General features: G+C 41.9%; 1 protein-coding gene across 3 annotated transcripts in view; it reads left to right on the forward strand.

The window, feature by feature from the left end:
* Positions 1-8,462: 8,462 nt before the first annotated feature.
* The window catches only part of GUCY1B1 (guanylate cyclase 1 soluble subunit beta 1), a 48,961-nt gene continuing 40,902 nt past the window's right edge, over positions 8,463-16,521 (forward strand). The window contains exons 1-3 of one of the 3 annotated variants that reach the window (XM_078445662.2): positions 8,526-8,615; positions 8,850-9,046; positions 9,298-9,371. Coding sequence is in view for 2 of the 3 variants with exons in the window: in XM_078445660.2 (XP_078301786.1) it covers positions 8,613-8,615; positions 9,298-9,371 (77 nt within the window). In the remaining variant the exon portion in view is untranslated. Of the gene's footprint in view, positions 8,616-8,849; positions 9,047-9,297; positions 9,372-16,521 lie in introns of all 3 variants that reach the window. The other 2 variants (XM_078445660.2, XM_078445661.2) reach the window with 2 other exon arrangements.

Genomic DNA, 16,521 nt, shown 5'->3' on the forward strand with positions numbered 1-16,521 from the left:
AAACAAAACTTCATGAGGCACTAGACACAGACATTCTAAGCTTTTTTTTTTCTAAAAATAATTTGCAACAGAGATACCATGAACTTATTTGACTTTCAGTAAACCCAAACAGAATAAAAGTTTTATATTTAATGCTGATAATTCTAAAGACATGTATATCTTAATTAAACCAACAACATTAAATTTGCTTTAATACTGAATATTTTCCCAGATCATGTGAACTTGAAAAATTGAGTTAGTTCTTATCTTTCTGAGTTTTAGAATGCCCAATCCTTACAAATGCTTGCCTTCAAACCAATTAAATAGAGTCCTTTTTCAGATTAATTTTAGTAACACCATCCAGAGACAGAAAAAATACCACATTTACAACATACATGGAGATACATTTTAAAAAATACACAGATAAGACTGTTTTTACTAATATCTGTGAAGAGGAAATTATAGGCTCAATTTTCAGTTACAGGCTCAGTTTTCAAATACCTTCCTCTGTTTTCTTTTTTTCTGATGAAAAATTTCTTCCTTAAAGTTTGTATTTCAAAGAATGGCTCTTAGGTCCTAAAGAATGTAGGGGTAGAAAATTTACATCACAAAGGCACACAGAGATTACCCAAGATTTTTCTTTTTTTTTTTTTTTTTTTTTTTTAATTTTTTTTTTTTTTAACGTTTATTTATTTTTGAGACAGAGAGAGACAGAGCATGAACGGGGGAGGGGCAGAGAGAGAGGGAGACACAGAATTGGAAGCAGGCTCCAGGCTCTGAGCGGTCAGCACAGAGCCCGACGCGGGGCTCGAACTCACGGACTGTGAGATCGTGACCTGAGCTGAAGTCGGACGCCTAACCGACTGAGCCACCCAGGTGCCCCTACCCAAGATTTTTCGAAGGTGGGTATTTGGAACACATCTGCCCATTATCAGAGGTGTTAGAACCTGCAGTTTTTATTTTTCATGTTTTAGTGTTTATTTTGAGAGAAAGTGAAAAGAACGGCTCTTATTCCAAATGACTGCCCTGCCTCAGTTTGAAGCTAAAGTTCTCTTTTCTGCTCATTATAGATCTTTGATAAAAAATTATATATAATTGCTGAAAAGTCCATTTTGCTTGCTGTTTGCTACAAGTATTGTAAAACCTTTCCTGAATGTAACCCGCCGTGTGTGGTAAATGGGTTATAAACCTCCTTAGGTAAAGTCTGATATGTAATGAAATAAGCAATTATACGTAAACTAACCGGCATTTCTTGCTTCTGTAAACCTGCTTGCTTAACGCTTTCCTTACCTACCCTACTCCTTTCCCCCTTCCCCTTTTTTCTTTCTCCCGCCACAAGTAACAGACAAAGCCTTCCCGCCTAAAGGACAGACAAAGGACACCCAATCAGAAAACAACGAATGTCCTTACTTTAAAATCAGCCAATCAGGCCCCTCATAATTTAAAACCTCCCCTATGCTATTTGTCTCTGTCTATAAAAACGCTGTACCAACCTTGTTCGAGGCCCCTTTTTAACACCGACGACGAGTGTGTGGGGGACCAGGTTCGAACCTGCAATAAACGATCCCTGCCACTTGGCTTTGGCTCACGACTCTGGTGGTCTTTTGTGGGAGATTTCTGAACGTTGGGCATTACAAAAGCACGTAAACAGGTAAGGGACAGAGACAGAGAATGTCATGCAGGCTCCACACTGTTAGCACAGAGTCCAATGCAGGGCGGGATCTCACAGACCATGAAATCATGACCTGAGCAGAAACCAAGAGTCAAGACACTTAACCAACTGAGCCACCCAGGCGCCCTTGGAGTTTGTATTTTTAAAAAGGTCTCTTTCCCCTTCTGTTTTTTCTTTCTTCAGTCTCAGGCAACTGTGGGCTGTGTTTATATTTCAAAAAAAAAAAAAAAAATAGATTTATAATTTGAAGGGATAGAGAAAGAATGTAAAAAAAAAACACCTATTTTTTCCTAATGTCTCAGGGTAATTGCTATTTAAAACTTACCTTTTTTTTTTTTTAAGTACAGAACAATTTAGTTCCAATATCCTGATCTTTTATAATATGCACAAACATTTTGATAGGAATAGGTGAGGTTTAGAGATTAGTAAAGATAGGTGGGTTTTGACTTGTTTTTAGAGTTGCATTTCTGGTTTTGCGGAAATTTGTAAGACAAAAACAGTTGACTCTAATTCCCCAAAGAACTGGATTATAGCCTAAACACCAAGGGTCACACTTGTCTTTTTAACTAAATTTGCTTCTTTATATCAGGGAAAAAAATTAAATAAAATAGGAACCAAAAGATTTATGCCTTTGTGAAGTCTGTGTAATGCCTTTTAACACCAGCCTTTCTTCCCGCCCTCTCCCCAACCCCACCCCGGGTGCACCATTCAATCTTGGGTTCTTTCAGCCCCTGAATATTGGCCTTCCACTGACCATTTGTAGGAGGACTTATGAAAAAATGTTGTCTTGTTTCCTCTGTGAAGGGAAGGTTGTGAATATAGTCAAATAATCTTTCTAGTTACTTTTTTTTTTTAATTTTTTTTAACATTTATTTATTTTTGAGACAGAGAGAGACAGAGCATGAACGGGGGAGGGGCAGAGAGAGAGGGAGACACAGAATTGGAAGCAGGCTTCAGGCTCTGAGCCATCAGCCCAGAGCCCGAAGCGGGGCTCAAACTCACGGACCGCGAGATAGTGACCTGAGCTGAAGTCGGACGCTTAACCAACTGAGCCACCCAGGTGCCCCTCTAGTTACTTTCTAAATTTGGTAGGATCTTTTCAAAGTAGGGGTAAAAGGTCTTTATAATTCAAAAGATGTGCTGTTGTCCAGAGGACACAAATTCTTTTGCAGTGGGTGTCTAGGATATACCTGTAAAGGATATTGCATGGTAATAATGTCTGAAGCTGGCAGAGCCTGATTTCAAGAGCCCTGGAAGGTAGGAGTAAAGCAAGCCCTACTGTCAGTCTGGGTGCTTTTGTTAAATTCATTTCTGGCTTTCAGCATCTACATGAGTAGCCTTTAGACTTTGTACCTAGAGATTAGGCCTGAGCGATCTCTGTAAATCTTGTAGGGAAATGAGGCTGGACTTTAAGAAGGGGATTTTATATTGGGTGTGGATATTTATTTTTGTCTTAAGTCTAGTTTCTGTTCTTTTATCCTGCCGAGGGAGTCCCTGAGGCCAGCCATTATACCACTAAGTCAATGGAGTGTTCTCTATTATATTTATATATAATATAAATATAAATTATAAATAATATTTATATGCAAATATAAATTTAGAAGGAGAGAAAAACGACTCTTACCACTCTTGCTTCATTGGACTCCACAGATAGATTCCAAGGGACTGACATGGTTAAGACTGCCAACTGCATGTATGTGTGTGTGTGTGTGTGTGTGTGTATATATATATATATCTCACAGCCAATTTTTAAGAATGTTTATTTATTTATTTTGCAAGAAAAAAGAGTATGAATGCGGGAGAGGCAGAGAGAGAGAGGGAGAGAGAGAATCCCAAGCATACTCCATGCTCAGCACAGAGCCCCACGACCGTGAGATAATGACCTGAACTGAAATCAAGAGTCAGAGGCTTAACCAACTGAGCCACCTGCACACCCCCAGTCAATTTAAAGGATCCATTAGGTGGCCATTAATGAGCAAGATCTATTACTACCCACTGAAACCAGTATGTTTTTCAATTGTTTAATGAAAGACACAAGAGGTGTCTAGAGAGGGTATAAATGATGCAACCCCCATGATCCAAAAGTTTCCTCCTGAAATTAGTCTAAAACCTCAAAGGGCTTCCTTGCACAGGCAGTAAGAATGGTGTATGTCTGGTTTCCCATAAAAACATGAGATACCTCCAGTCACAGGCCCACTAATCTGTGACACCAGGCTGTTGTTACTGAAATGGAAATTTCCAGCAGTAGCAAACAGTGAAGATTGAGACAACAAAGGTTCCTGTAGGCTCGTACCTCTCATGACAAACTCCCCTAAGAGCTGACACAGCAGAACTGAGACAGCTGGAATTCTAGTCTATTTGGCCATCGAAATGCACCCTGGTAAGTGCACCGTCTGAAAGGTGGAGACCAAAGAGACTGTTCTCATTGGCCACAAAACCAAGCTCTTAGGACACAGAACAAGGTGAAAGGAAAAATCATATCTGGAATATGTACATTAACAGCTTTATCTAAGCTTTGGGTCTTCTCTTGGAGCCACGCTAATACCTAGGAGAAATATGCCATGGGATTGGGGATCTTGTGCCATTTTATAGTGTACCTGATTGCACAGAAGTTTTCTTGAAGTTGGTGGGTAGCTTAGTGTCAATCTAACCTATTCTGTGACCAAGGTATCCTATCATGGGAGTCTCTGAGTTCAGTGGCAAGTGCTCTACCAGGTTTTAAATGCTCGCCTCCTGTCCACCGGTTTTGCAGCTTTGGCTTCCAAGGTGTCCATCAGCAATAGCCTTTCCCTCATGTGTACATTCAAAGTCTGTTTGGCAAACGACATGAAAGACACAGACAAAAGAAAACAAAGATCATCTCTGGGAGGAAAGGGATCAGTAACCAAAGAGTTGTTAAGCCCAAGGAACAACTTCCACAAATATTTTCTTCTGCTAATCTAAATTTAGAAAAAGAGAAAAACGACTCTTGCCGCTCTTGTTCCATTGGACTTCCCAGATAGATTACAGCAGGCTGACATGGTAAGAAATCCTACCTTGTGCCGGCTGTAAGTCAGATGTCCCAGGATCTCTCAGCTGCAGCTGTGTCCAGAGAAAGCAGTGTCCAGCAAGTTAAAGTGTCCTGCCAACTATGCCAACTGTCCCAGAGCAAGAATTCCTGTCTCCTTCAAGTGTTCTACCTGGAATAACATATTAACAGGAGATAATAAAATTTAATTGTGTACGCACAGGCAATCCACAGACATGGAGATTACAAAGACTGTCAGGCAAAGTGAGGTATATATGTCATCCTGAACTAAGGAGAAGGGGCTACAGGTCTGGGACTTCAGAGGAACGCAGTAAAAAATAAACACAAGCCCCAAATGGTGTCACTTAGACACAGTTCCCAAACTAGTGCTCAATACATAATCCAAATGCAGTTCAATACCCACAGAAATGTAGTCTTTAACTATTCAGCCAGGAATTTTTCAATCTGTGACATTGATTTTGTCATCCGGATCCTCTCCATCCCCCAAAGAAAGATGAGGTATTCTGCGTGAGACACCTTGCTTTGCCTCCTAGAAACCACCATCACCTGAAACAATCCTTCTATTTTGCTAAAAACCTTCTTGCCTCCATCATTCTTCTATAAAAACCTTCCATTTTGAGCAACTCTTCAGTGAGCCTCTCTACTTGCTAGTTACAGTGCTGACAGATTCATGAATTAGTTAATAAAGCGAGTTAAATCTTCAAATTTACTTGGTTTAATCTTTTTTTTTTTAACAGAAGAAATCCTATTCACAGGGCAGTAAGAAGAGCAGATATTTCATACTTAGATGTTTGTCCTGCCATACAGATGGGTCATTCAGATGAAATTTAGTTGGTAACCCTTATTTTGAAAAACAAACAAACAAAAAAACCCCCTCAATTTAGATTTTTCTATGTAGTTGAGGGAGGGGTAAAATTTCTCTTGAGCTTGCAGGGTCTCAATTGCCTTTAGCTCACAACAGTCTGCATCCCAGGGGCACTTGGCTGACTCAGTCAGTAGAAGATACGACTTTTTTTTTTAACTTGTTTTAATGTTTATTTATTTTTGAGAAAGAGAGAGACAGAGAGAGAGAGAGACAGTGTGAGTGGGGGAGGGGCGGAGAAAGAGGGACACACAGGATCCCCAGTAGAACACGTGGCTCTTAATCTCAGGGTTGTGAGTTCGAGCCCCACATTGGGGATAGAGTTTACTTAAGAAAAATAGATAAAATAAAAAATTTTGGGGGCACCTGGGTGGCTCAGTCGGTTGAGCGGCCGACTTCGGCTCAGGTCATGATCTCATGGTCCGTGAGTTCGAGCCCCACGTCGGCTCTATGCTGACAGCTCAGAGCCTGGAGCCTGTTTTGGATTCTGTGTCTCCCTCTCTCTGACCCTCCCCCGTTCATGCTCTGTCTCTCTCTGTCTCAAGAATAAATAAACGTTAAAAAAATAAAATAAAATAAAATAAAATAAAATAAAATAAAATAAAATAAAAAATTTTAAAAACCCAGACTTTAAAAAATAGTCTGCATGCCAAAGCAGTCCATCTTGAGGTGGTCTGCCCTTGATCCTACAAGAGTAATATATTGTTTCTGCAAATGCCACTTAGTCTACTTGTGACCATATTCCTATGTTTCCTTGTCAGCAGTGGCAACAATGGATAGGGTGTTGCAGAAGTAGAGGGACCTCCTCTTGGGCTCCTCTATGGCTTGTGGGCACTCCCTTCTCCCCGAACATCATATTCTTTGCGGTGTCTTCTGGACCAAACAGAAACTGGCAAAGATTTAGTGGACAGAACTTCCTTTGGATTCAGAGTGAATATAAGACAATTAGAACACAGAACAGAAAATATATTAACAAATGCGGATAGGTGTTGGATAGAAGGGCAATAAGTGCAAAAAGTTATCAGACAGAAAGAGCAATGATGGGGGAAGTTTGAACTTCAGAGAGAGAAGAAAGTCGATAGGGATGCTCATCCTTCATTTCATCTCAATCTTTCTCCTGGTAGACTTTTGTCATTTTTCATAATTAGCAAGCAGTTTCCTTTCCCTATCTTCTACTTACAAAAATTCTATGGTAGAGGACACCACAGCACACTCCAGACTGAGACACAGCAGGGGTGGACTGCTGGTCAAAAGAGGATAGGTCGACGTAGGGCCAAAATTCTTTTTAACAGGTTAAAAAATTGTTACATCTTCATAGAAAAATATCAATGGGTACAGAAGGTCATAATACAAATTGCAAGAGTCGTGGTGTCTCCAGCCACTGGTTCCAATAGAAGAAAATAGACATATCGAAACCTTCCTGTGCACCTTCCCAAAGATTATGCTTATAGCAATGTATGTGTGTGTGTGTTTTCTTATTAACCAAATAGCATTTTATTCTATATAACCATTAAAAAATTGAGGCTAATTACATTCATATGTCAGTTGTTTATTGAACAACATATTATTCTGTATTGTTATGTATCTTTTTCCAGAGTTGTAGAGAGTAATAGGCTATTTCAATGGTTAAAAATCAATAGTTAATACTAAATAATGGCTTTGTATTTTAATTATGGTATAAAGTGTTCCATTGTATAAAAGACTCTAAATTATTCTATCCTTTCATCATTGATAAAATCAGTGTTTTTATAAGTTATTTGTTGTTTTGTTAGTTTTCTATATAAGTATTTCTTTATCAATTACACTTCAACATAGGTCTCTGGGTACCAATCCCAGTACAGTTTTATTGCTTTGGCATTTTCTCTAATGGTATTGAGATTGTTCTCACAGTAAACTATTCACATTATAGAATAGTGTCCTGGCTTCTCAGGTCCACTTGAGACTGGTGACCTAGAAGCAATGCTTGCTTTTCCTTCCTCACTTTTGACCTAACACTAGTGTTAACCATATCCATGCACATCAGGCACAGAGTTTTAATCAACAGACAGTTCCTGTTCCTCTCATCTTTTCTCTGCGGTGGGGCTCAGAATATTAACTAACCTGAGTGCCTGGTAGAATGTAGACTGGGAGATAGATTAATTCAAACATTGCTCATTTTGTACTGGGCTTTTTCCAGTTCAAGTGTTACCTTTCAGAAAGAGGAGGAAAATTCAATTCTGGATGGTTAAAAACTCCCTGGAGTCATGGATACCGCCTATGGGGTGGGGTCAGGTGTCCCATCAGGATCAAACACAGAACACTGAATCTTGTAGGGATGTTTAGTAATGGGCAGAGTTGGGTTTGACACAATGTTCACCAAACTGTATTATGCTCACCAAACTCATTATTTTAGCTGGCTCACTCAACTAGTCTCATTAACTACAAATAATATGTGTTAAGCTCAGTACTATTAGCTTTCAGTTTGCCAACAGCTGTTGAGGGATCAAGCCACAAAGGAAATTCTTATCTGCCAAACAAGGATGAACACGAGGATGCTGACTATGGGGAGTATTCCTTTTTAGGGCTTGACCATTGCAACACACACACACACACACACACACACACACACACACACACACACACCCTTAGTTTTTGTTACCCCTGAAGGCAAGTCTTTGCGTAAGAATACATTTGGTGCGACCACAACAGCTGCAATCTTCCTCACCCAGAATTCATGCAAGAAGCAAGACTGGAGCTTCTCCGTCGTCATTGTAATGGCCTCAAATAAAAAAACCTTGTCACCAGGGCGGGGGTTGGAAGGCACTGGAGCGCAGCAGCCCGGCGAGCAACCGAATTCCCTCCTCTGTAGCTGATTGGTTGAAAACTGGGAGGCAATGACCAGCCTCCAGCGGCTCGACTCCTCATTGGCTGCGAGGAGGTGGCAATCAGGGCCGGCCCAGGCGGCTGCGCCGCTTCCAGCTCTATGCTGCCGCCGCGGTCCTGTTGCGCTGTCGCTGCTGCAGCCGCCACCCGGGTCCCTTCGGCCGTGCCTCTGCGTGGGGGCTGCCTCTTCGGCTCCGGTCGCAGACACCATGGTGAGTGCTTCCAGCCGGGTCGGGCTGGAACATCACACCGCGCTGCGCCGGGCCTGGTTGCCCAAGGGAGCCGGCCGCGCCACCGGAGCTCGGCGCGGGGGCCGGGGAAGCGCACCGTGGGTCGCAGGAGCCGTCTCGCCTTTTTGCCTGTGTCCAGGGCGGGGGGTGGGGAGTGGGGTGGGTAGTGGAACGCTGGGGGTCGCGACAGGGGCGGTGAGTGCCTTTGCTTCTTAGGGGAGGGTCCGCCACTCTGCATCGCGCAGCGACTCCCCAGACTCGGGAAGGGAACGTGCGGCTGAGGCGCGAGGGCTTCTCGGCTCAGGCTGACCCCATCAGTGTGAGTGGCTGAGGGCCAGTGGCGGGGAGGTGCCGGGTTCGCGTCCCCCTCGCCACATTTTCCCGATGCCCGACTTGCCTCGGACTGGTGACAGGTGAGTGGAGGGGTAAGAAGGTGTCCAGGCGGTGGGGCGGCCGGGGACGGAGAGGATCTGCCCTTTATTGGGGCGGAGGTGGCGCGCCTCGGATGCCCCTCTTTAACACCGAGTGCTTGGAACCGAGCGGAGCCACGGGGTAGGGCACAAGGTTAAACCAGAGCCGTGGCAGCTGAGGCTGCAGCCTCGCCCGCAAGCCCCTGCCCACCTACTGAGGGTCCCTGACGCTCAGGTTTCCCCTGTCCCTGCAGTACGGATTTGTGAATCACGCGCTGGAGCTGCTGGTGATCCGCAATTACGGCCCGGAGGTGTGGGAAGACATCAAGTAAGTGACTGGCTCCCCTAGCACGGGCTCTGCGCGCGCGCTCGCTCGCGTGTGTGGGGCGGCGGGGGCGGGGGGTGGGGGCAGGGTCGGCGGGGGTCCCGGGGCGGCCCCGGCGCTGCACCGCGCGCCTCGCTGGGTCCTCCGCTTCCTGCCTGGGTCGTGGGCGCGCATCCTCGGAGATGCCTCCGGCCGCCGCTCCCGGCTGCAGCTGCGCTCCCACGCTCCGGAGCTGGGACCCGGAGAGGAGGGGCGGCCGGGGCGGGGCTGCGAGGGCGAAAACCAGGCGGAGGAGCCCCTGGGGTCACCGCGGCCTCCCGACCCGGCCTGAGCGTGGGAATGCTCTGCCAGCGCCGGGGCGGTTCCGGAGCTCTGCAGGCTGGGCGACTCCCACGCGGAGTGGGGCCCGGGGGACCACTAAGGCTTCCGCGACGTTCAAAGAGCCGGAGGCCTTAGGAACTGACGGCAAACCTGGACTCCTTTATGATTGACACACCTCGCAGACCCATAAAACAGCTGAGCCTTTTTAGTGTGCAAAAACTCAACTTCTCTTGAGACAATTTCTTGAGCAATTGAATCAAGTGCATTTATTCATTTGAAATGAAGTAAAATTGGAATGTTTCTTTTTTCTTTCATTTTCTCAAAATTTTGGTGTCTACTATGGCGAAGGCTGCCTCGCAGGAGAGCATCCTAGGGCCGGGAGCCCAGTACTTTGGCTGTGGACCGAAATACCACAGCCACCTGAGACTTTAAACCTGTTGGAACGATGGGTCATCTCTGCAAGCACGTTGAGCATTTTGATCTAACAAAATTCTCTCCCTTTTTCTTCTCTCTTATTCTGGTGAAATTTGCATTTAACTTGTATGGATGGGCACAACCAACTAGATAAAGCAAAGCCATATACTGTATATGGGTTTTCATACTGGAACACCAATCTGTCACGTCGAAATGGAGATACAGGGAGTGATTACCTGGGTGGGCATAAGAGAACAAACACATTGTTATTCTCTGCTTTTATTTCCTAACCTCACTGATTTCATTTTGTTCTATCAAGTGGGTGATGCTTTCATGCTCCCCCCCCCCCCCCAATATATTCCAATCATTAGCATTCAATCCTAACAGGTCTTATTACGCAGTCACATGATAATGATTTCTTTTAAATATCTCTTTCCATGGAATGGTCAGGGTTAAATATTAAGCACTAGAAATAACTTTTCCCTTCCTTGGGTTTGTATGGTTGAGCATGGTTTCATGTTCCATGAGCCATTTCTGTTACTCACAGGGCTCATTTACATATTAAGAAGAGAAGTGGAGATTTGGAAATTATGGCTTAAATCAAATGAGTATTTAGGCACTAAAGCTTACTTTGGGATTTGAATCTGTCTGCCTTATTAATACCTTCGTAATTTTTATTTTGCCTGGTAGAGTTACAGAGAAGGCAGACATCAAAAGCAAGATTTTAAACAATGTAACTTAGTATAGGGTTATTTTTAAGCCACTTTCTTTGTGAATTTATGAAAGCATCATGCATGTCCCCACAGGTTTTCCCATCCATAATATAGAAATCCCCAAATTTCTGGATGAAAATCCTATGACAATATGTTTAAAATTTTGAGAGCACAGTAAAATCTATCATGGCTAAATAGTCATTATGTGTTTTAACCAGATTTAGAGTGTATGTCCTAGCCATTATCAATTTAAATCACTGCTAAATACAAAGATGAAAAATTACACTTTAAGAGGAATGTATCAGCAGTTTTAAAAAATTAAATTATCAAGTGATTTGTTTGGATTGGGCATATTTTCCCCAGAGAAGGTCAAACTATCTAAAAATATTCAAACTCCACTGGTGTGAGAACTTTGTCAAAGTAGGCTAAGAATATTGTTACATTCTACTTTACGAAACAATGCATTTTTAATTACACATCAGTATCCTTTGACTCACTAATTTATCTTTATTTCTGAACAGTATTCTTAACCCATTCAAGTGTTAATAACTTAAATCATTCAAAATGTTTTTTTCCTGGTAACATGAAACAAACCATATGGGTGTGTGTGTATATATATACATATATATGTTTACATCAAGAATTATGTACCTCTGCAAGAGGAATACTATTAGTTAAACTAGTGTTGTAGTGCAGGTGTTAACTTTGATTCTTTTTTTGTCTGAGCATCCCTTTTGTTGGAGACCATATTGTCTTGGGTACCATTTAGTATCCGGAATAGAGAACATTGTTCAGTTTTCTGTGTTGAGAGGGATTAAAGCAGCTCATTGGTTTCCAACCCAGTCAGCACCTCTGAGGGGTTACTATGCTCTCCCTGGAAGAGTATTTGCTTAGCACAGCAAAGAGATCTCACTTCCTGGGGGCTGGAGAGGAAAATTCGGAGGAGCTTAACTTTAAAATGCTCCTTGGGAGATTCTGATGCCTCCTCTCAACTTCATCCTCTAGTCCAGGGAGGATCACTGGAACCAATGGTACAAGACACTTCCTGTTTTAACTTTTTATGAAAAACTAAAGCTGTGATTTGTTGTGTGTGTGTGTGTCTCAGTAAGTACCAAACATCTCTATCTTCCTCTTTGGTCTTTTTGAGAAACTACATAAATTGTTGTTTATAGAAGTTATATATAACACTTTTTGTTTGTTTGTTTAGTAGGAAATGGCCATATATCCTCCATGAGAAGGAATACCAAACATTTAATGACAAATAAAACTCTAAGTAACAGATTCCAGACAGAAAATTTTCAGCGGTAGGAGCCAAAAATGCTTCACTGTAAACTCCATATACAATTACACTCTTACCAATCATGTAACCATTTCACACAAGCTTTAAGTTCCTCTTTTTAAGAAAAAAAATCATCTAAACTAAGGATCAGCAAATGTTCTCTTAAAGGGCCAGATAGTAAATAATTCAGGTGCTGTAGGCCAAGAGTCAATAATGAGGATATTATGTAGGTACCTATATAACTGTTAAAATGTAACCATCTAAAATGTAAAAATTATTCCTTGCTCTCAGACCAGACAATCCAAGGGGCAGTGGGCTGGATTTAACCCATTTACTAACCTCTGATCTAGACCCTAAATATATATGAAAAAGCAAAAGAGACCTCTGAATCTACCTCAAATCTTGTTTAGTTGGTTTTTCAATTTTCAGATGGTCTTTTCTAGAAGCCATGGTTCCAAAGTGATGAAAAAAAATAATCATGATTTCAGAGAAAACAAAGTCAGGATATACATAATAGAAGAGCACCTAAGCGGGGCGCCTGGGTGGCGCAGTCGGTTAAGCGTCCGACTTCACCCAGGTCACGATCTCGCGGTCCGTGAGTTCGAGCCCCGCGTCAGGCTCTGGGCTGATGGCTCGGAGCCTGGAGCCTGTTTCCGATTCTGTGTCTCCCTCTCTCTCTGCCCCTCCCCCGTTCATGCTCTGTCTCTCTCTGTCCCAAAAATAAAAAAAAAAAAAAAGAAAAAAAAAAAAAGAGCACCTAAGCACTGGGTTTAATTATCTCTGTTATCCTTCCATCATCCCTGGCAAAACAGATAATTGCATCAAGTTAATGGGTGCAAATTTAGATTGACCTAACTTCACTGAAGCATAAGGATGGATTCAAAACACTGAAAAAAATCTAAGATGGTTGAAAGTTTACAAAAAAACAAACCAAAAAAATACCTAACAACTAATTATTTTGCCTAGAGTTGAGTGGTCCAAGGAACGAATTAAAAATAGATTTGAAATTCGCAAGTGCTATATGGTACATGTCTTATCCCTTCTCTGTTTCACTAAAAGGTATGAGATAAATACTTGGATCAAAATTTTGGTATGAGATTTGAAAATAATGTAATAGCGTTGTTGATAACATGTTGGAGCAAATTCCTCTAGAAGGCTGTTGATCATCTTGAGTAAAGAATTTATGTATGTTTAGTATGGTTTTATTTGATGTACCTACAGCAGGGCAGCATACTTTTTCATTCATTGATTTATTCCTTTTTTCATTCTTTAGTTAAGCTTGTTTTTAATGAGCATAGTGTAGTCCTTCAGCCACTGAGGGTAGAAAAGTAAGATGTGCTCCTTTGCTTCAAATAAAGTCTTATCATACTACTAACTCTTATCAGAGTTATCAGGATATTTTCTGCCTGTAACTCAAACATAGAAACATTTGGACCTTCCAGTTTTGAAATTAATGTATCTAGTTGAATTTGCTAGTCACAAATCAGTCATTATTGTTCATATTCCCACGTTGTCTCAACTATCCAAGCCTCCCTGCGTAAGAAAACATTATACCTACTGTATACAGTTGTTGTTATAATATGTCGAAAACTGTCTGAAAATGTTTAACACAGATTTTGAAAAGTAACTGCTTAATAATAAATGGTAGCTATTATTAATTTTACTCTAGAGTCAGAGTTTTTTGACTCTTCTCTTCCCCAACTCACCTGAAAGATAATGAAGTTCTCTTTTGAGTAATAGTAGGTCATTGAAGTCTACATAGACTAAATGTTCCCTCATTGGTGTAGATGAGTCACTTCACTGTCACTGTCACTTGTTTTTCTCTTTTGTCCATTCTGTGCAACTGAGACCAGTTCTTTAAATTTGAAGTGCCTCTTAGACTCTCTTCTTCTTTCATTCTGGTTCTTAGCACTTTCTTTTGTGCCGCTCGAACAGCACCCTGGTTGGGTTCTGTGTGTCAGGCTTGTCCCAGTCTCTCTATTTTGCGGATCAAGGGAAGACTGTTACTTTCATTATGCTGGTTTTCTGCTCACGTCCCACTTTGGAATCAAACTTACATTATACTTTTCTGGTTCCCTCTCCCCCATCCCTATGCATTGTTTGAAAGAGTAGCAGCAGTTTCTCCTTATCTATTTTATGAAAATAAATGAGAACAAACAAAAGAATGCACCATGTTTTGCCATGTTTTAATAGATTTTCATATTCATTGAGGCCATATAACTAAATTTCTATATCATTCTGACCCTTGTTCAAGTAGGTTGTTATCTATTAATGGTACTCGATATTATAAAAATTGTTTAAAACTTCCAAAGTCCTTTCCTCTATGCACTTTCAGTTGAGTGCTGAGATAGGAAAAGTCGTTTCCAGCTCATTTTTTCCCTGCTTTATTGAGATATAATTGATACATAACACTGTGTAAGTTTAAGGTGTGCCAGTGTGTTGATTAGACACATTGATCAAGTGTGAAATGATTGCCACCATAGCATTAGCTACCACTTCTCTCCTATCACACAGTTACCCTTTCTTTGTTCTGGTAAGAACATTTAAGATCTACTCTCTTAGATCTTCAAGTATATGACCCAGTGTTATTAGTTATAATCAACTTGTTAATCTTACAACTGACTGTCTTACCCTTTGCACAATAGCTCCCCATTTCCCCCACCCTCACATCCTGGGAACCACCACTCTGCTCTGTTTCTCTGAGTTTGCCCTTTGTAGACCCCACATATAAGTGAGCTCAATGTTGTTTGAGGCTTGTTTTTAATGATCGAGCTGAGTTTCCAGAGGTGAAATGACTGTCCTGGGGGATTATATGTAGGAAGCTGAAAGGTCAGGGCTCCAATCCTGCTCTTCTGGTGTCAGTTTACGGTTTCTCTTAAGATAGAAATAGGGGCAAATATAATATACGTATAAAAAGGAAACCATATTGTCATACCTAGAAACTTCTTCAGTACAAATAAACAAATTAATATGCAGATAAAAATGGGTAAATTTGATCATTGTTAGGATTGAGACTTTCTTCTGTAGAAAGACCTGCCAGTCACCCTGAAAGATAGAGGTAGGCATAGTGCATGAGCTGATAAGCTTACTAGCATTTGAAGTTATTCTTGCAGGTGGCAGTAGATGTCCGTGTGTGAACCCCTTCGCATACCTTCCAGTGAGCTCTTTCCATAGGGCTCTCCCAGAACCTGGACCATGTCTGCTGAGCACCCAGGTGATAGGCCAGGTCCTAGCCTTATCTTGGGGTTTTTCTTTGATGATTTGAAGTATCCCCCTGAAATCAAGCCAGGTTTTCGTTTTACTTGAGATACTTGCAAATACTTTCTGTAATTTTCGAGAATGAAGACGAAGCATAGAGACATTTTATTTAATTGGGTGTCTCAGAGAAGGAGCTTCGCACGGTAAAATCAGAGCCAGAGGCGACATTAGAAAATCTGTACTCTCCCTTTTAGCACACCCAGACCTAGTTGGGGCAGATGTTAGCTAGACATTGCTGCTGTTCGCAAGGAACGATGTCCTTTTGGCTCTCTCTCCTGTCCACAGGATAAGGGACTTGAACACATGCTTCTCTTCAGTGTGTTGGAAAGCAGTAGGTATGAACTGATGGCGTGTGCACATCAACAGGAAAACACACTTTAGGAAATCTGTACAACTGGCCCAGTTCAGAGGGTGACAACTCAGAAGACATGAGTACTTGCAGCTTCTCCATCTGCTTCTTTTCCTCCCTGTTCGTTAAAGAGGAAATGGTGGGAAAATGGTGTTTTCGTGTCTAGTAAAACGGAGCACCTTTTTTATGTCAAAAGATACTGAGGTCTGCTCAGCAGACATGATCCAGGTTCTGGGAGAGCCCTACGAAAAGAGCTCACTGGTAGGTATGTGAAGGAGTTTACACACCGACATCTATGTCCGCCTGCAAGATCTTTCTATTCCAGGCACAGGCAAATATTCTGCAGTATTTTTTTGTATCTCTTTGTCGCTGTGGCTATGGGTCCATTGCCTGTTCTGATCTGCTTGCCATTCATTGTTGAATCCTGAAATATTAAATTGTTGCCTTCTTGGAATTCTTTGTGATCAGTTTTCAAGTCACTCAAACATAGGGACCTTTCGGTCCACAGCTCCCGCTTTCTCTCAGCGCTCAGCCTCAATGGGCCAGTTTTCAGTTCCTGAAAACTTTGAATTTTATGTGTGAGAATAACACCTGTGCTTAGCAGTTCTCATCTTCCCTCTCCCTATCCCCTACCCATAAAAGGAAACATCTTTCAGCCTTGAGATGGCAAAACAAATGTTACCTCTTTTTTATTTCTTTTTTAAATTTTTTTAATGTTTATTTTTGAGAGAGAGACAAGAGGATGAGTGGGGGAGGGGCGGAGAGAGAGGGAGACACAGAACCCACAGCAGGCTCCACGCTCTTAGCCGTCAGCACAGA

Source organism: Panthera onca, chromosome B1, assembly GCF_046562875.1.
Source record: "Panthera onca isolate mPanOnc1 chromosome B1, mPanOnc1 haplotype 2, whole genome shotgun sequence".
Classification (NCBI taxonomy): domain Eukaryota; kingdom Metazoa; phylum Chordata; class Mammalia; order Carnivora; family Felidae; genus Panthera; species Panthera onca.